Raw genomic sequence first — 21,168 nt, forward strand, 5'->3', positions numbered from 1 at the left:
TGGGCATCTCCTGTGAGATCCACACTAGGCCGGTGTGAAGCAAGAAACACCCCTTGCCTTGGGCTTGAGTGGAGGAACTTGTTTTATATTGTTTTCATCTTAGATACTTGGAAATCCGGTGCAAGAGCACCCTCTACATGTATCTGTAAATACTCCCTGTAATAAAGTTTTATCTATAGGGGGGGCCAGTCCGTTCCGGACCCATTGTGTTGTTAGCTTCTCCAAATCATTTATACTCATTAAGTGAGTGTGGGTGAGTGTGGTTGTAACTAGTGAAGCTATCTGTACTTAGTGTCTTTAATGTGAAGTTTAATATTCTTAGAAATTTGGATTGTAGTACCCACCTCGATTTCACTCCCTTAGACCTAGTGCCTCATAGCGCATGTCCACCGTGTAGGATGTCAGGCCTTCCACCGGAGACAATCAAGAAGTTCTGACACATCACCATGGTGAACAAGGCCTTCTTTAGTGTCATGTGCAAATGTGTATCTACTGTGTGCTACATGCACACAAGACTAGATTCAAGGTTTGGGGAAGCTTGGAGCTAGGCAAGCTGATTGGCGAGCTGGGTTAGGGATACACTAACGGGCGGGCACCCAAGAATGGACAGCGGGCGTCAAAGTGTGGACGCCCAGTGACCGGCCAAGAGCCTATAAAAGGGTGGCCAAGGTTAGTAAATAGTTCATAGAGTCTCGCGTGTCTTTGTGAGAGCTCTATGGTCAGACGTGCACCTGCTTTATGCAGCCAAGGCCGGCAACAGTCTCGAGGTCTGCGAGGGTAGCTTCGTGGCGGTATGGGACGTCACGAGGTAGAGATCGGTCGGCACGTCCAACTAGTTAGCTTAGCTTGTGGCTCGGTGGGGACAGCCAAGACTTGTGGGCTTGAGCACAGCTGTCAAGGTTGGGAGGTGAGTCAGGCCTGCACCCCCTTCACGTTTGCTTGGTTTGTTTTGCAGGTTTCCAGCCTTGTACCAAGAGCGTTCTACGAGGTGATCCGATGGGGATTTGACAGTGGTGTCAGAGCAAACCTCGAGAGAACGAGCAAGTCGGTAGGTAGAGAGAAAGAGGTCAAAGAAAAGGTATGAGTTCGAGAAGATTACTGTTTTTTGTGTATACTGCTGTTTTTTCAAATTCAGCATGATTCCTTTTGCATCGGAACCTGTGATGAAGGTTTTGGTCTTGTATGGGTTGTTTTGCTTTACAAGAAGAAGGACTGTATGTTTTACAAGTGTGTGAACAGTTGAGAAAGAGGAGAAGTAGTGAAAAGCATGTCGGCTGTATTTAAGAAAGCGAGAGAGAGAGGGAGAGATGGCTGTAGTTGTGTGACGTGAAGGGTTGCGCAGCCCACCTGAACGAGACACCTGTATGCAGGCGCGCTGGTACACACAGGTGGTACTCACAGGCAGGCGGGTAGACGTGCGCATCTGGTACACGTATGCAGGCAAGCCTCGCTGTCGGGCTGGTATGCGCAGGCAAGCGCAGGCGCCCAAGTGTATGCATAGGTAGGCGCAGGTGGCCAAGTATGTGCGTAGGCAGCATATCCTCGCACGTAGGCAGGCGGGTACACGCAAACAGACACACAGCCGACGGGTGGCAGGAAGGCGGCACTGAGGTTCCTGCAAGAATTAGCAAAAAGCAAATGCGTGGAGTTTTTTTTTAGCTTTCGTTTAAAAAAAAAAAACCCACACCTTGTTTCGCATTGCTTTCGTTTTTTTTTTCTGAACCTTAGCAAAGGGGTTTAAAAACCCATGCCTCGTCTTATATGTGTTTTTTTTAAGGAATATATATATATATAATTTAAAAAAAACACAAAAGCAAAAGCTACTCATGCTCTTGGGGAAGCCTATAAATTCCCCTTAAGGAGGCTTCTTGCTACACATCTCTCAAGCTCTCTAGTACTCTTCTTTGTACAAGGCCAAGCTTTCTCTCATCTTGCCCTCTTCAAGATGTCAATCCAAGAATCCGAGATGGAACCCATTCCTGAACGTGTAGACTTGCCGGCTACGGAAGCCCGATGGCGATCTTTTCGATGATTTTGTTTCAAAATCCGATTTCCAAGAGTTTAAAGTTGCTTTCGAAGCTTCTTTCTCGAAACATCAAGCACAAGTCGCCGCGCAGATGCAGGCTTTACAGAACTCCATCTCTTTATTGACCACTACCCTATCTACTCTTTCGGGTATGGATACTTTGGCATCTGCTTTAGGCCCGAACATTACTCCGGAACAGTTTGGGAGCGAGCAAAAGCAGCGTACCAAGGAGATAGTGGACACTTGGCTACATAAGTGGCAGGTCCATTTTCAGTTTCATCCATATGACAATGGCAAAAAGATCCAGTTAGTAGGAGGTTTCCTCTCAGACAAAGCTTTGCTTTGGTGGAAAGAACTCAAACCTAAATCTACAACTTGGACACAGTTTGAAGAAGTCTTCAAAAAAGAATTCCTCAAGGAGGATGACTACAATATTGTTGCTCAGTTTGCTAGTTGGACCATGACCTCGCAAAACCTCACTTATAAGGTCTAATCTCCAGAAATTTCAAGACTTGCAGATGAAAGCTACAAAGATGGATTCTACTACTCTTTTGGGTTTCTTCGTAGTCGGTTTACCCGACTCATACCGTTTACAGGTTAAAAACAACAAATGCAAAACTTTGGACGACGCCATTCATTCCGCTCGTATTTATGACGATACAATGGTCTCTTCCAAGTCTAAGCCCGTGTGACCGAGCAGGGGAACAACCACAAAAGGAAGTTCTCCGCACCGATGGCTAGCATGACAGAAGGAAAGTCTTCGGACCAACCTTCGAAGAATTCTACTTCGACCCCAGCAAAGAAAAACCGTCTTCTCAAGGCTTTGAAGCTCAAGAAGGAGGGACGTTTCATTTGCGAAGAAAAAGGACATATGTGTACGAGGGCCCAAAGAAGAAGGGTGCCAAGACCAACGCAGGACCCAAGCCAAAGGCAGCTAACCAGTTGTCTTTGATAGGTACGTCAGTTACTGTACTTTCTCGTCCTAGTTCATGTTCTGATTGTATGTTCAACTCTACTAAAGTTTTTGGCTTGCATGATCTTCTCCGAGTTTATGGAGAAGTGAATGGCCATAGAATACATATTCTTTTGGACCCTAGCAGCTCACACAACTTTGTTAATTACAAACTTGTGTATAAATTGGGTCTTGACGCAACACCTAGCGATCATACCTATGAGGTACGCCTACTACCTGCAGGTCGGCAAGTATAGGATCGAAAGGTGGAGACGTTACCGATCCGGATTCAGGACTACGAAGATACTCTGGAGTGCTATATTATGCATCTAGAGCATGTAGACTTGTTATTAGGGATTGAGTGGTTTAAGACTCTTCAAGTCCAGATAGATTGGTCTAGTCATACTTTTTCTTTTGAATATAGGAACACCCAGTATTGTATCTTAGGTGATTGTATACAACCCTCTTAGGAACCTCTTGTAAATAAAGTTGATTTTGAAAATATAATGGATTCTTCTTTGTATAATGCTTTCCATTGTGTCTTGATTTCATTTTCTTCATTTCTCATACCTACAATGGATGTTAATGAATTAAGTGTGTTTGAAAGCAACGAATTAAAGAAGATACTTGATTTGTTTCAAGATGTATTTCCTAAGGAACTGCCATCAGGCTTACCACCTGAAAGGGCAGGTCATCGTATTGACCTAGTCCCTGGTGCTCAACCTGTTAGTATTCCACCTTACAGGATGAGCCAAGTTGAGGAAGATGAGTTGGCCAAACAACTCGCAGATTATTTGAGGATGGGCCAGATCCGTCCAAGTAAATCACCTTGGGGTGCACCTATGTTACTCAGGAGAAAGAAGGACAACACATGGAGAATGTGCATAGATTACAAGAGATTGAACAAGCTGACAATTAAGAACCGTTATCCTCTCCCTAGATCAGATGACCTGATTGACCGGTTAGCCGGAGCGAAGTATTTCACAAGGATAGATGTACGTACTAGCTATCACGAGATACGTATTCATGAAAGGCATGTCGAAAGAACCGCCTTTCGGACTAGGTATGGCCATTACGAGTTTCTTGTATTATCTTTTGGGTTAACCAATGCTCCAGCCACTTTCCAGCAAATGATGAACGATCTTTTTCATGAACATTTGGAAAAATTTGTGGTTGTGTTCTTGGATGATATTTTAATATATAGTTGTACTCTTAAGGATCAGGTTAGACACCTCACGATTGTCTTAACTATTTTAAGACAGAATCGACTATATGCTAAATTAAGTAAATGTGAGTTTTTTATGATAAAAATTATTTACTTGGGACACGAGATCACTAGAGACGGGTTGAGTTTAGAAGGTTCTGGCCTGGCCTATACCGCAAACAGTGAAACAACTTCGTTCTTTTCTCGGTTTTGTTGTTTTTCTTCGGAAATCTGTGCGGGAGTACTCTTAGCTCACACTACCGATGACCGATTTATTGAAAGGTCGGGGATATAAGTCGAATCAACGTATCACTTGGAATAACGATCTGGATATGACCTTCAGACTTTTGAAAGATAAAGTCAAGGAAGCATCTATCTTAGCATTACTCGATCCTAGTAGGCATTATGTTCTTGAGACTGTTGCCAGTGACTATGCAATCGGGGCTCCTCTATTCCTTCGAGAGTAAAACGCTAGACGACACTCAATCTCGTTGGCCAACCCTTGAGAAGGAGCTTTATGTTGTCATTCACGCTCTCAAGGCTTGGAGACATTATGTATATGGCTCTGAGTTTTTGGTATTGACTGATCATCAGTTAATCAAGTATTTGTGTGATGCAGATGATTTGAGAGGAAGGAAAGCTCGATGGGCCGAGTTAATGCAAGATTTTGATTTTGAGATTCGTTATTGAAAGGGGTTCATGAATAGTGTCGCATATGCGCTTAGTCGAATTAGAGAGGTGAATACTTTGTCGTTCATTGAGATTACTACTGACTTATTTCAGTCATTGAGAGGGCTTTGCTGGACTGGATTTTATTACTGGATTGCCAAGAACACATCAAGGCCACGATTCTATTTGGGTTGTGGTGGATCGCTTGACAAAAATGGCTAGATTTTTACCGACACAGAAGACCATTACAGTTACGCAATTAGCAAGGTAGTCTATCAAGCAATTGTTTAGACTGTACGGATTACCGCAGGACATAGTCAGTGATAGGGACTCTAAGTTTACAAGTGATTTTTGGAGACTTGTTTTTGAGAAGTTGGAAACAACTTTGAATTTGAGTTCCTCATATCATCCTTAATCTGATGGCTAGACTGAAAGAGTTAATCAAATTTTGGAGGATATACTTTAAGCATATGTCTCCAAAAGACAAAGTTCATGGAAGGATTATCTTCCTATGTTAGAATTTGCATATAATAGTACTAAGCATACAAGTACAGGTTTTAGTCCCTTTATGCTTATGTATGGTTTTCAACCTAGATCACCTGTTACAGTGGGATTTTCAGGACTTCAGCATGATGCAGCACGTAATTTTCTACAAGATATGCAAGAAATGTTACAAGTTGTGAAGGAATCTATTAGAAGTGCTCAAGACAGAGACATTTTATTCAAATAGACATCGTTCACCCAGAGAGTTCTCTGAAGAAACGATGGTATATTTGCGAGTTCCGAAAGATTCCGAGACTTTGCAGACAAGTCGATCTCCGAAATTATCCCCTAGATACTGTGGACCATTTCGTATTACACGATGGATTGGTTCAGTCGCATATGAATTGGATTTGCCTTCTCATGTGAAAGTTCATCCTGTATTTCATGTCAGTAGACTTAAGTACTGGGTGGAACAGACCTGTTAGTTACTCCTCAAGAAATTGTAGATGTCGAGGATATGACATTTGTTTCACACAAACCTGAAAAGATTCTTGGATTTCGTGAAAGACGATTGTGTAATACACTTATCACGGAATACAAGATCAAGTGGAAGGATCGTGTTGAGGACGCTACATGGGAGACATTAACTATCCTTTTGAGGGATTACCCTGGCTTTTTAGTGAGCTCAGGAGTGAGCCCTTAGAGGAAGGGGAGTATGTCATATGCACAGTGCGTATCTACCGTGTGCTACACGCACACAAGGCTAGCTTTGAGGTTTGGGGAAGCTTGGAGCTAGGCAGGTTGATTGGCAAGCTGGGTTAGGGATAGACCAACGGGCGGACACCCAGGTATGGAGGGGCGGGCGCCCAAGTGTGGATGCCCGGTGACCGGCCAAGAGCCTTTAAAAGGGTGGCCAAGGTTAGTCAATAGTTCATAGAGTCTCGCGTGTCTTTGTGAGAGCTCTATGGTCAGGAGCTTGGATCTAGTGCAGACGTGCATCTGCTTTATGCAGCCAAGGCCGACAGCAGTCTCGAGGCCCGTGAGGGTAGCTTCGTGGCGGTATGGGACGTCACGAGGTAGAGATTGGTCGGCACGTCCAACTAGTTAGCTCAGCTTGTGGCTCGGTGGGGACAACCAAGACTTGTGGGCTTGCCCACGGCTGTCAAGGTTGGGAGGTGAGTCAGGCTTGCACCCCCTTCACGTTTGCTTGGTTTGTTTTGTAGGTTTCGAGCCTTGTATCAGGAGCGTTCTACGAGGTGATCCTATGGGGATTTGACATTCAGACATGGTCAAGATGTGGGAGCTACCAAGGTATCATGGATCCCTTGATCTAGGCCATCCTCTCCAATTTCAGCTCCTGCGGCGGTCCGTGCTCCTAGAGAATCCACAAACGGTGAGAGCCCTAGTCATGTAGACTTGTAGTACTTCTATACTTTTGGGCTACAGCTGTCCAATTAGAATTGAGTAAGCCTCTTCGACCTTGGGCAGCCAGATCACCACAAAGTCAAGAAAGAATGGGATACCTTGGATCACTCGGTGACTCCTTCCACTAGGCCTATGGGGTAACCTCCCATTGGTCGGCCATCCAGACACAAAAGTTGGCTAGTCTCATTACTTGGAGACACACTGCACGGAGTGTGAATTCTGGCATTAGGTTTACCCCAAAGCCACCATCAACAATTGCCCCAGAAAGTGGAGTGCCAAGAATCTCCATTGATAGGTGGCTATTGATACCCATGCAACCCGGAATGCGTGCATTTGTAGGAAGTGAAGCCATTGCAAGAAGGGTGAGGTGGGTGGTTTGTGCAATAGAGAGGGACGGTTATGGAGATACTTCAAGGATTGCAAGAAGGATTGATCTATGACTGTATAGGGAAGTGGAAGATTTGTATCATTGTGCTCATTCCCTGGATTGGCTGGTTCTTCTGGCATGACCCTTTTCCAGGCGCACGGGTAACCACTATGGCTGATGGTGGATCCACCTAAATGGTTGGTATGGGTGTGGGAGACACACAAAAGGTGGAGGAGGAAGGGTTGTGTGCAGCAGAGCAAGTGGACGGTGGATTTCCTACTGAGACAAATTGGGTGGCTGGAAATCCAATGAATGCCCGTTGTGTTTGGGCAATCCCCTGGTGTAGATCCTAGGATTCTGAGCAGTGCCTGGGGGGGTTGGAAATGAGTGGTGGATGTTAGTTCACCAGAGGAGGAGGTTGGCAAAGGGCCCGAGCGTGGAAGGTTGGCGGGGCGGTGAGACAAGTAGCGACATAGTGGGGTTAGGAGTTGTTGAGGCAGGGTTTGGAGCCTGTTGCTGTGAAGTTGATGGCCGATAATAACAGTCTTTGTCTTCATGTCTCCCCTTCTCATAGGAGCTGTACCTCCTCTTTGGGCACTCCTAGATAGTGTTTCCCAAGAGAGCTCACCACAACCCCTTCTTGTTAGGTCGTTAGTTCTTCAATCTCTTTCCTGAGTTGGAGCAGAGTGCTTTGCTCATTTGGAGACTTTTGGCTCACTTTGAGTGCCTCCAGCTCCCGCTTCAGCTGAGAAACTGGGTCATCTAGTGGGGTTGCTGTAGGAGGCACAAAGCCCACATCATGCTCATGAGGAGAGCGTTTTCTAGTTGTTGGGAGGCTAGCTCGTGGAACTCCAACAAGATTGTTGGTGCCGGCCGACTCCCAAATCTTATGTTGAGTGGTCCAGGACAAGGCCTATGTCACCCATTGACGCACCATGAAGTTGCGAGGGTAAGCCGGTAGCGGGCCACAAGCATTGTGGTAGGCGTCATGAGTTCTGACACACTCTTCCTTGGCAGTAGTTGCAGTTTCCCTAGCTCCTACAGAAGGCGGTCCTCATAGGTAAGGTTGCAGTCCACAAAGTGGTCACTTGGGAACTAACTGAACCATTTGTCTGTAGAGCCTTCCAAAGTGGACGGAAAAAGTACCAAGAAGGTGTCCTCCTCAAGACCTCGGTTCTTGCACATAGAAATGAACCGCTGGATGTGGTCATCTACATCTTCAGTGGTGGATACTTTGAAGGTGGGAAGCTTGACATTTACCCAGCCCAACACTGTAGAAAGGGGTTCCAGGCCAAAAGGGTTGGCCCTCCAGCATCGTTACCAAAGGTGGGTTTACCAAGGTTGGCAGACATATTGTGGAAAGGAGTTCCGTGCCAAAAGGGTTGGCTGGGCCTACAACATTGTTACCAAAGGCCCATGGGATTACCAAGGAAGGGTGGAAGGGGATCCCTAATTGAACCTCATTCGGCTATAGTAGCGCATTGAGAGGGGACTCTTGACTAGGCTGACCAAGCTGGGACGGGCGCATGTGCTAACAGAGAACACAAAGACAAGAGGACACAAGGATAAGAGAACACAAGGTGAGCTAACAGGACTCCAATTTCCAAGAGTCCCACTGGGTGTGCCAAATTTACATGCAAGATCTTGCTATACACACGAGTTATGCTCAAGATAACACAAGAATAAGGTATAATTCACTGCTGATTATCCTTGCAAACAACATATGGATTGCAAATTTAATGTGTGCACTTCATGGTTGAAGCTTAAATGGCTCATGACATAAGCTGTGATGCTAAAGAATAAAGGCGGTTTTGGCGGAGAGGCCTAGTTATAGGCCCTGAAATAACCTTATTTGGCCGACCCACTTCAGCCGTGCCTCAAGTTGTGCACCTCATTTATATAAAGGGGGCTTTACAACCATGAGGTAGCTGGATCTTGGGAATGAAATACTGAGTGTGGAGCATCGATTTCTTACAAAGGGAATGTTTCACTGATGTAGAATACCACTCACTCAATTGAATATAAGAGGGCTTGTTCTTGTGATCTAGCATTGGATTTCTTCAGCTTCAGCTTGGGGATCTGCCATAGCATAAAGGGTGATTGGGTGTGGGGCCTAAGGTGGCATACAAACCTATTAGACAGAAGTTTCGTTTTCTGGTTCAAAATTCAATACAAGCCTCGTAAAGACAATTAGTCCTTCAAATGGAGGAACTGTAGAGAAAAACAGTAGTTAGCGAACTGATATAGATGAGTTTTCAGATTTTGCATGCAGCTTTAAAGACCTATCTAGCTCGCATTGGGAGACTCACTAGAGCAGTCCATGCATGAAACGGAATATTCATAATACTACACCAAATGTTTTTGCTGATCAACATGCAACACCAAGTGTCTTTGCCACTCAACGCTCCTGTGGCGAGCCTCAATGCTTTACCTTCACCTATAATTCCAATTCCGCCTCCATTTCCAATGCCATGAAGTGAAGGGCATGCAAAAACCCAATGTGCACTCCTACGGATTTACTGACCATTCTTTTCAGTCTTGCAGCAAGTGGTGGATCGAGATAGGCATTGTGAGTCTCTCAATGTGATCACCAACATGATCAGTCAACTTCATGGGATTCCAAGCTTATGCACTCACACGCCATGTGGACAATTTGAACAGGCATACACTAATGTCACCACTCAATGCCAACTTCTTTAAAGGCTGCAAGCACACCATGAACAGGATGTTGCTACCCTCAACACACAAAGACAAGCTCATGCACAAGCCCAAGATTATATTCAGCAAAAGCTTGAGGTTGTAGAGAGGCACATGGAGGATTTGTTACAAAAGCTCAGCTTGCATGACTTTTAGGAGCTGGAGTCTAATATGCTTAGAAAACTTCAATATCTGTTTAGAATGAAGGATGGTCTGTTCTGGATCTCTCACCAGTGTCACAATTGGCCTTAGCCAGAAAGAGGTAACATCATGTTACAGGCAGCCTACAGCATGGGTGATTTTAGGAGAAGTGGCAGGTACTAATCACAGCAAGAGTAGCTTCTTATGGAGAAGTAATCTAAGGAGTCTAAATAAATCATCCTTTTTTAATATAAATTAGCATCATGTTGAGATTTAAAAAGTTTGATAAATTCTTGATGCTTCACAACTTGTGATTATGCTGGTAAAAGACTGTTTGACACCAATCTGTACTAATTCAACTTGGAGTAAGTAGGAAAAGAAGGGTTTGAAAATGCTATCACAAAGTGAAATGGGATGTGCCTAAAAGCCAGATGAAAGGTACCTCATCTTTTTGCTGAAGTGTTACTATGGCAATATCTCCTGATGTTGCCTTATGGAAAAGTGAAATGGAATATTTGTATAAAAGCCAGATGAAATCTATTTCATCTTTTTGCTGAAGTCATGCTATGGCAATATCTACTAAACTTCTGTTGCCTTGTAGGAAGGATTGATGACAATATCGATGGTGACCTGCACCCTCATCATGGGAAGCATTTTGAAGATTGGGAAGACTTACGTGAATGAACAGTGCGAAGAAGAGTTTATTTTTGATTGTTTGGAGTTCTGCCAAAACTTCCATGAGGGAGATACACCACCTTCACCAAAGCATACATTGGAAATCTTTTGGGACTCCAGGTGTTTTAATGTGCCATGAAAATATTTGCTTTTGGAAAACCCTAGGCACACGTGGCTGTTCGTGTGAAAGAATGTAATATTACATTAATGTCTGCAAAAGACCGAGAGGGTTCATGAGATCAAAAGGAGTATACCAGTAATCGGTAGGTCAGTTGGTTAAAGTGGATGGCTTGTAACCCAAGGTAATGGGTTCGATCCACAGCTGCCTACATTGCATGGTGCTACCTTGTACCTCCTAAACCCATAGGTGTGTGTGTCTTTGTAAGAAGGGTACGCGGGACCCTCATGTAATAAAAATTGTCCAACTTTAAAAAAAAAAGAGATCAAAAGGAGTATAATGTATCCATGATGAATACTGAATGATGGAAAAGAAAAAAACTAAGTACGAAACTAGCTACATAAGCTAAAGTATCCATGTGATGCTACATGATGACAATGTGTGTCATAATGTGATACTATTGGTCCAATAAGAGTGGTCTTGCCAAAAACTTGCCTTGCCTTTCTCATCCAGAGGTGCAGATGGTATCACGTGGTGTTACAGGACCTAGTGTGGCTTTTCGGCCCACCTCCTTATATGTTATCTCCTTTCTTCAGATGTATAATTGAAGGATCTTTTCTTGGGAAAAAAAGGCAAGTATTCCCACCCAGTCCCCCCCCCCTCCCAAAAAAAAAGAGATCCTTCTATTAGTTGAAAAAGACCTGCCTAGAAGGGGCGCTTCCTCCATGGCTGGCCACTCTTAGAGGAACGCTACATTGCTGATACAAAGGTAGAAGGCCACACTAGGGGCCTACTCTGAGTGTCGGCACCTACCTCTACCTACCTCCCAGCCTCCAAAGAGGAGGGGCAGCATCCAACTGCAGAAAGGGTCCTCCAGCATTCCAAGGATCCACAAGGTCGTCTCATGCGTGTAAGGAGAGTCATCTCAAGGGTGGAGCCTCTCTACTAGATTGCGACAAAATAAATCAGCAAACCGGCAGAAGGGGGCCCCTGGCTGGAACCTCCAGCTGCTGTCCAAGAGCCTCGCTGACCCCAGGTCCACACGGAGGGGCATCTGACTTTGCAAGATCCGGAGCTGTAGCCAAGGGAGCCTCTGAGGCCACCGCAGATCCGGCTGGATCTCCCATATTGTCCGTGGGTAATCTTGTAGACGCCGTCGGGAGCACCGCAGAGCCGAAACCAAGGGATCATGTGAAGCCACCGAGAATCCACCTGAATCTCCCGCATCGTCTGGAGGTAAATGCTTGAAACGGTTCTCAGGTTGAACCGTAACCTTGGGGGGGGGGGGGGGGGGGGGGGGGGGGGGGGGGCGCCAACATCTGCGTCGTGAGCCAGGCTTCCTCTACCGTCGACTGTTGTTGTTGTTCTTGCATTCGTGGAACAGGAGGCGCCTCCTCCTCGGGAGGAGTGCCACACGACGGAACTGAAGCTGGGGGGGGCCGGGGTCGGCCGGCCACTGCGATGACGAGGGCAGGATCTCGCTAGGTGTCGCATCTGGCAGCAGATGAAACACTGTCCAGGGAGACCGGTGTACTCCACCCGCTGCTGAAAACGTCCGCCATCAAGGCGGGGCAAGGTGATGATCTTTGGGGAGAACCTCTAGAGCAGCTACAATCACCTTAATGGACGGATTGCCGGCCACCCTAGTGACAACCGAGGCTGTCGGCTGAGGTGACTCCACGACCTGGCCCAAGGTGCGGCCGATCACCTCGAGAAAGGGGTAGTACTCCTTGCAAAGGCCTGGAAAGCAAACTGTGATTGGGAATCCTGTAACAGCTGCCAACGGGTTGGATGTGAGCTCAAAGCCGCGTAGCCATCAAGCGAAGTATGCATGCACGCTCCGCAACGCGATGGGGCTTTGACTGAGCACTTTATCCGCCATGGCGGCAGCCGAGTTGAAATCCACGTGAATGTGGGTGTGGCCAAGGAGCTAGATGTCAGAAATCTGCCCTTGCCTGCCTAACAAGACGGCCTGCAGGAGATCTCGAATCTGATCACTGCGGGGTCGGCTACCCACAATTTTGCAAACTAGGGATGTGTCTTCCGAGGAGGAGACTGCCAATACCAAACACTGGTGGTCGGCTTCTGAAAAATGGCAATGGGCGACAGCCTTGTTCGTGGAAGATGGAGCAGCTTGCCATGGAGTCCTCCGAAGGGGGAGACCAGAAACAGCTGCCAATTGAGCAAACTCGAACCCGAGCAGCAAGAAACGGGAGAGAGGTGGGGGAAGAAGTGGAGGATGGAAGGCTGAGGCAAAAAGGGAGTGAGGGAGTGGGAGGGGGGCACAAAATAGAGAAAAGGGAAAAAAACAGGAAAAACACAGAAAAGGGGAGGGCGAGGAGAGAGGGACGAGGGAGCAGAGAGGCGACCAAGAAAAGAGGGGGGGAGGGGGGGGTGTGGTGGGGGTGAAGGGGCTCAAGGTGGGGGGCTGCCAAGGGGATGTGCAGGCAGGGGCTGGGTGGGCGGGGGGCGGGAGCTCCACCGTCTAAACCTCCCACCAGGATTTTATATTCCTATTCTCTGCCTCAGCTCTCTTTCTTCTTTCTAGCAACTGTCCGCCCAGTCCCTCTTCTTCTCTTCCACTAGCTGATTCCATCTGTCCCTCTTCTTCTCTCTTCTCCTCTCTCCTCCTCCTTTGTGCAATGAGCTCTACAAATATCCATGCAGCAAAGCTCCCTATGATCTCCCAATCTGTCTCCAGAGCTAAGTGAATAATTTTTGGAGAGCATTGTGAGCCTAAATGGCATGATCCGTTGGGATCTGTTCATGGAAAACCTGAGGATGAGCCTTCATGAGCCAGGCCACTGTTACCCCCATGAGATAGCATGACTCTTTTGATGTGAGAGAGAAGCATTGCAATACTCTACCGTACTTTCTGAGCTTCTATGCATTCCCGTATACAATGCCGAATGCTCGTCCTAAGATTGACCTGTAGTGCTCCATGACATATTGGCCAAAAGAAGAGGGGACTTACAGATTCTTCTAAAAGCCCTTTGTAGATGTTAACAATCTTCACCTTATCACTGGTGACCAAGCCAATTTTGTTGAATTGCAGTATATATGGTACATTTGGTTTTTTTTTTTCTGCCTTTAACTGGCAATACATCAATTGCACATTTTACTATGCCTAATGTCTGCAGCTTGTCATGCAAAAATGAGTTCACTATATTGTTTTTTTTTTTTTGGTGGCGGTGGTCTGGGTTTGCATTCTCTAGATGTGAATGCAGCTGGCAATGGGCATTCTACTGTTTCTCATTTGGTAAGAATTTTTATTTTTCCATGCAAATGTAAGAAGGCGGCAATGTCATACAAGTCCTTTGCATGGTACATGATATATGAAAGTAGTAAGCTGACTTTTAAAAATTTGTAGGTGTCTTACTCTTTCTGCTCAGCATGATGACAATCGGGTGCATACCGTCTTTCACCTTGTTATATTATAGCTTGTCTCTCAGGTTCTGAAAGAGAGTGAACTTTTGTGATGATTCTCAGTGACTAGTGTTTTTGTCTTTCAGATGGATCAAATATTCTGGACAATCTCAGCTTACGGCAAGCTTCTTTGTTTCTGTTCTAGGAGTTGCCATACTTGTATGGTAAGTTCCACATAATACTTTATCTGTAAAAGTTTAGTTTTTCCTTTTCCTTGGTTCTTAAAATGAGTGAAAGGGCCAGCAGCCTTTAGCCCAAGTGGTAACAACCTGGCCTGCTGACAAGCAGGAAATGGGTTTAATCCCTGGCTGCAGTTTATTTGAGTTGTAAAAATAAAGGCTACATACTAGCTGCAATATTCAGAGGAAAAAAAAGGATAATGATGTGCAATACTTTCTCCTAACAAAAGTATTGAGAGGAATCAACCCCAGAGGCCTCTTCACAGAGGCTGTTGAAAAATGGGTGCTTGACAACCATTCTTGCCTTTTTAAGTCACAAGTTGTGCGATGAGAAGTTAAGGGTATGCCCAATTAAAGCTATCATTGTAAACATACTTCAATGAAGCAGATGGATATCATATCAAGAGCACCAATGCCATTTTTGATAGAACACCAATGTGGCCAAGCACACCAAGTTAGCCAACCTGTAAAACCGCACAATTTGCTGGACAGCTACATCATCGTGCTGTTGGACACCTACATCATCGCGTTGTTTCTAAAAATGTTGGGCAATAGTGAGATAGAGAGCCATAAGATGAGGAGAAGACACAAGGATGCTCGACCCCCTCCCAAATAGAGTGCACCTTGATAGACCCTTTTCTCGTGAGTTCTTATCAAGCTCCCACTCTTGTCTCATTCGTAAGGCGCTGTTCAGCCAGGTGCATACTCCTAATGGTCAAGCTCCCAATGTGTTCCTCTTGTCTCATTCGCTTACAACATGGTATCAACTCTCCTAACCTACGTTAAGAGTGGGGTTGAAAATGTGTTTCAAGTCATTGATTGGCTTTTTATATGGCGTGACCAATGCTTTTCAGGAGATTATGTAACATCACGTAAGCTAGCTTCATATACCTCATCCCAATAGGATGGTTCACTTGGACACTTCAATCTTCTCTGCATGGCTGCTAGCGATGAGATGCAATGGTGCAAGTGAAGTTCAGTAGTGTAGGAGAGGGTTCAAAAATCTGTTTTTGAAACAAAGATCAATTAGCTTAGTGTTTGTTCTGCATAGTCTTTCTTGATCTTATCGATATCCATCAATGTTCTTGTCATTCCAGGTTATTGACTCAATGCTCATGGGGAGCCCATCTGCGGAGAAGGCAACGCGTTCTTGATCACAAACATCCTTACAAAGGATATGGCGGTCTTCCTTACGATTGGCATCTTGCTCCCAGCAAAAGTCATGTGACATTTTGATACCAGCCACCTTGACTTGAGTTGGGCCCTTTCACTGCAGTAACCAGTTAATTGGGCCGTGGATTTGCCTCTCAATGTTTTGCTGGTCCTTTCTCTTTTTTTTTTTGGGCGGCGGGGGGGGGGGATGTTCCAAAAGTGGTAGGGTATCAAATGGTGTGGAGTGTTGTGTGCGCGTGTGTAGATATTAACCAAATCGTTTGGAGTGATTTTCTTTCACGGGCTCAATGTAGGAGATGCCTTTGTTTATGGGGAATGCTTTTCAACAAAGTTTGAAATCTCATCAACTATACATCGATCATTATGTAGTACATGTAAAATAATTAACCGGCCAAATGCATTTTATAGGTAAATTTATCACGGTACAAGGTTAATTAACTATGAATATGCTTGCATGCCAACAAGGGCATCACCACATAAAGCTCTTTTACAACTTTGGAAGTTTGATGATGTGAGATTTCACAATAAAACATGGAGTAGCATCATTACCATAACCACCAAAAAGGGGATGACAAAAAAGGATTATCACTATAACACAATGAGATTCTACATATCAAAAGGGGATAGGATGCATGGGCTACTAGAGATTGCTTCTAGGAAAATTAAGCGTCTTCTTGTGAAGCCCCACTACACACAAGAATACATAGTAAAGATGTTTGCATGGCAAGTATGGTTTTCCCATTGACTTTTTTTAAAAAAAAATTTGGGACACGTGCATGCGCACATTGGCACACAGTATAAACGATTGTGTATTTTTTATCACAAAGCACAAAGCAACATTTTATTCATTTAACCACTATACCTCTCCACAAGGGACACTAACTCTTCAAGAAAGTTGGTCAGATCAACATCCCCTAGTACACACCACATCCTTCCATAGTGTCTTCTCTCATCAAAGATGAGATGAGCTCCTTTGCTACACTCATGTGAACCTTTTGAGGCCCAACATTATTATCCACTTTGACAACATCAACAATAAGCTTCTTTGTTTTTTCAATCATGGACTTAGATATCTCGAGTTGAACACAATTTTTATGCTCACCCGCGTGAACCATCAACCTTGTCATGTTATCATCACATGGCATTACATAGTATACCACATAGTTGCATGTATCTATGCAATAAGCAGGCTTGCAAACAAAAATTACATACTATTCTATTAATTCCACCTTGAGTAAGAAGACCAAGTTTTTTTTTTGTAGATATTCTCTAAAGACGAACGTGTTGTACTTCTTGTTGTAATAGGGTTGGTTGCATGGCACACTACCTGGTGGCTTTTCTCTGGACAGTATGTCTAGAGTCCTCAATGCTCATAGCGCAACACAAAAGACACTATGGAGAGGAACATGACACAAGAAGAGACAAGACTACGGAAGGAACAAGAACACTTGCACTACTCAAAGAACATTGATACATGTCCTTCACTATACCATGCACACTCAGCAAGGTCACGATGAAGAGAAAGACCCAACTTAAGTTGATGGACAAAACATAGGGTACAAGTGGTGGTGTGACGAATGAGCATGAAGGATGTCCTTCAGGATAATGGTGAGGGATGCAAGATAAGGATGTTCTCCAAGATGGGATTAAAAGGATATCCTCCAAGATGGGTCGAGGGGCCATATATGCTAGAGATTGAGTTGGTGGCTTCTCCTATCTTTGGTAGATGCCTTGAGGTGAAGGTGGCAACGTAGCCTTTGGAAGAATCCGACCTATCTCTAGGAGATACCGTTGGAGTGTTGGTTGGTGCCGTCAGCGTCGATGGAGCCTTCAATGCTGTGTGCACCTCTTTGTGTCAGTTGTGGTGGTGCATCTGCACTTCAGATGATCCCAAATGCTTGGTGCCTCCGGTGATGGTGTGGATTAGTAAAGTTGATGGTGCGGGATGGAGAGGCAAGAAGGGGGAAGGAGTGGATGGAAACGGGGGAAGAAGAGGAAGGGTAGGTTTGTTGGTGGCGAACATGTGGTGGAGGGGGTCGGTTGGAAGGGGCGATACAACCTCATCTTTAGAGAGCATATACTTGCTGTTGAAAGAGGACGTGGAGGAGGATGAGGAATTGGAAGAAATTAAAGAGGGGGTGGAAAATGTTACCTTTGGAGCTAGTGTGGCTGGATCGGCCGATGTCAGAGGCGGAGACAGTGGTGCAGAGTAAAGTCAGCTCGTGCTGGAGGCAACAGCGGGTACGGACATATGAAAATATGGAAGTGTAGTGGAGCCACCTTCCATTGTTGAGGGTGCTGGTCCAAGGTTCTTCACTACTGTAGAGTCACCTTCCAGGGCCACCGAGGCTGTCACAGAGATATGTGCATGAGAAGTTACCTGAGTAGGAGGTGGTATTGGGGGGAGGAAGAAGAAGGCCCCATCAGTTGGAGGAAGTGGGCAATGGAGTGTCGGTATGGCACAGGGGTGTGAGGTAAATTGTTAGTCATATCGGGCATAGGAAGATTGGATGGAGCGAATGAGAAAGTACTCGGGGGGAGTTTTTTTTTGGAATAATAGGAGATGAAGAGGCAACAATGAGGGGCTCTTGAAGTTGGCAGCAGGGGGTAGGGCGAGTCGGTTGAATTTTATGTGCTATCTTGATGGAAACCATATGAGCTAGTTGCATGGATTGGAAACACAAGCTGATGGCAGCTCTATGGACTTATTGTACATCGTATAAGGTAGCGACGGGATATACTCCCTTCCGTTTAGCTTATGGCATTGATGCGGTAATGCCAATGGAGTTTTTGGTTCCAAGCCTGTGAATTGCATTACAGGAAAGGCTTATTGAAAATACGTTAGCTGAGAGATTGGTTGATTTGGAAAAACTTGATGAAATCAGGTTACTTGCATCACATGGGCTTATGGTCGAGAAACTACAAAGAAAACGTTGGTTTGACCATAACCTAAAACACAAGGAACTAGAAATGGGGGACCTCGTCCTCCTGTATGGTGGTGGAAGCACCAAGAAAAAGAAACTCAAATATAGAGGGTTAGGACCTTTCATAGTGTCCAAAATCATTTATCTTGGACGTAGAAGTGTCACAGGAGATAGCTTTATTGAACAAGCGAATCAGGCGCTGGAGTAGAAAGAAGCACAAAGCACTGAAAGGATAAGCATACTAGCAAGCGCAGCTCTCCTGAGTTGCCACTTCCCACACCACCCTCAAGCCCTGTCCAAATGGTATCCCCAATTCTCTCACCACTCTGCGACCCTATCATTTTGGATCAGCCACCTTCGGCGGAGAAAGGTACAAAACATGCTCCAGAACAACAAGTGCCCTAAACAAATATGAATACAAGATATGAAGAAGCTACATCAGTAGAGCCAGAAGCCACAGAGGAAGGCCACGATGTTGAAAAGAGAAAGAAAGAAAATGAGCCTACAAGCCCCATTAAGAACACAATAGAAGATAAGAGCATAATTAGAGAAGGTTCCTTCTTGCACAACTTAGAGGCTGATCGATTTCTACAGGAAACCATGGAAGGCCTAGACACCATGCTGCAATTACAATTTCATGAAACAGAGGGCTCGGCCTCCACAATCACCTCTATGTGGGAACAAGAACAAAGGGTATGACGATGCTAATTACTTACTACTCACATGCTCCATGATAGGAATGCCACCCTATGGAGGTGCAATTACAGGAAATGAATGGTCAAGTGCAATCGCTTAAGGAGAAAATGGCTGCAACAGATGCAACACAAAGAGAGGTAATACTTAAAAGCTTAAAAGTAGCACAAGAGCAGGAAAACAGGTTCCAAACATTAGAGCAGCACAACAAAGTGCTTAGCAAGACAGTGGTTCAGAAAATCAAAGAAAACACGGAGCTCAAAGCACAAGTGAACTAAGCCAAGGACCAACTTCAAAAGGAAGTGGCACATGTGCGAGAGAAAAAGAAGACCAAATTACACAGCAACTTAAGGATGCCCATGCCACGTTCACAGCTAGGGAAGAAGGGTTTAAGGGGCTTATCACTAAGTTAAATGAAGCCATTGCTGTGCAGCTGAACAAAGAGTGGTCAGCCTTCAAACTGAAAGGGAGCAGATAAACAAAGCCCAGGTTGTCAAACTCAAAGCCTTAGATGAGATGATCCAAGCAAAGATTGTGGGGATTGATTATATGCTAGCCAACCACCAACAAGTGCTTGGACACGTACATCAACAACTAAGCAACAACCATATTTTGGCAGAGGAAAGGCTAAAGCAGGTTGAAGATGCTCACGCACAAGCCACTACTGCGAAGGGCACAAGAAGAGGCCACAAGAAGATATGATAAGCTGGCCGTTGCTAGAGAGATTTGAGAAGCTGCCATTTCCAACCTCCTTTCCACAAACGACTCAAGGATACAAGAACTGGAATAGCAGCTTGTCATGCAACAAAGGACTCAGAGAACGGAAACAACTAACGAATTATGACTCCTCATCAAACGCGCCTCGGAGCTAGGTTCGTTTGCCGGTAACTTCTCTTGCCCCTCCTCAACTAACATTGCCCCTCCTCAACTACACCAACACTCTCTATCCTTTAATATGAGATTAACCTCACAGAAGACCTCAACCTAGGAGACCTTACACTCATCTGTCAAAATATGGAAAGAGATGCCAACCCCACCATCATCATGGGAATCCTTCGAGGGATATAGTGCCAACTGACCCAGCTAATATCTTTTTCTATCCCTTACATTCCATAGTGCTCAACCTTATAGTTTGTGCCATGTGCTACAACAATTAGACATCTTGGATAACAATGTCAATAAACTCAATATCCCAACATCGGCCAACTACGAGGTTGTTGTAAGAAGTTATCAATAGGTCATTAGCCACGGTTGGATAGAAGTATATGATACCCACCATCAACATCTAAATCTTTCAGAATCCACTTTATATCATCCTTTTGGTATTATAAAGCTTTATTGAAATATCCATAAACATTTGGAGTCTATGCTCACAACCATGGTTTATAATTTTGATAAACAACATATTGAGTATCCTGATATAACCCCAAAAGATATAACTAAACTCCATGAATTTATGAAAACTAACAAGCCCACCCACCAACCCCCAAGTTCAGGAGAGGGTCAGGAAGAGACACAAGGCTCCTCTATCTCAGCTACTTATCCCATGTTCTCTTCAATTGCAAGAAAACTATTAAACCCCTTTACGGGTGTAGCTCCTACTAACTCATATGAGGCAGAATGCACATTTTCTCGCTTACCTTCTATCCCTATTGATATTCCCAATAACCCTCTAGCCCTTGAGGAGATGCCAACACCCAATCTATCTCCACCATGACCGCTTGATGAGGTACGTAATATCCAACCTCAAAATGACATTGAAGCTTTTACTGACATAACTGTCCTTGAGGCCGTAACAGTTGCAGGATATGAGGGGTTCATCAGAGCAAGAACCCCACTTTTAAAGCCAAAGCTCATGTTCAAGGTGTTGATGCAAATCACACCATTTGAACCCACCCGAAGGATCATGCCTAATGCTTACTCTGCAATGGACTCAAGAAGGCAGCCTTATGTGCTATACCCTCTCCGTGCACCAATGCTAGATTTAGAGGAGTTGTTAATCGGGGGAGAAGGCAC

At 45.0% G+C, this 21,168-nt stretch overlaps 1 protein-coding gene across 11 annotated transcripts in view; it reads left to right on the forward strand.

Moving 5' to 3' along the window:
- LOC147633619 (uncharacterized) overlaps window positions 1-15,673 on the forward strand; it is a 55,483-nt gene extending 39,810 nt beyond the window's left edge. For 6 of the 11 annotated variants that reach the window (XM_086806752.1, XM_086806756.1, XM_086806757.1 and 3 more), the window contains 6 exons: window positions 956-1,048; window positions 10,566-10,759; window positions 13,973-14,016; window positions 14,128-14,164; window positions 14,270-14,347; window positions 15,460-15,673. In XM_086806752.1, the coding sequence (XP_086662878.1) occupies window positions 956-1,048; window positions 10,566-10,759; window positions 13,973-14,016; window positions 14,128-14,164; window positions 14,270-14,347; window positions 15,460-15,598 (585 nt within the window). In that variant the 3' untranslated portion in view covers window positions 15,599-15,673. Of the gene's footprint in view, window positions 1-955; window positions 1,079-10,565; window positions 10,760-13,972; window positions 14,017-14,127; window positions 14,165-14,269; window positions 14,348-15,459 lie in introns of all 11 variants that reach the window. The other 5 variants (XM_086806755.1, XM_086806763.1, XM_086806753.1 and 2 more) reach the window with 4 other exon arrangements.
- Window positions 15,674-21,168: the final 5,495 nt, after the last annotated feature.

Source organism: Cibotium barometz, chromosome 12 (assembly GCF_041138505.1).
Source record: "Cibotium barometz isolate CiBa-2024 chromosome 12, ASM4113850v1, whole genome shotgun sequence".
Classification (NCBI taxonomy): Eukaryota; Viridiplantae; Streptophyta; class Polypodiopsida; order Cyatheales; family Cibotiaceae; genus Cibotium; species Cibotium barometz.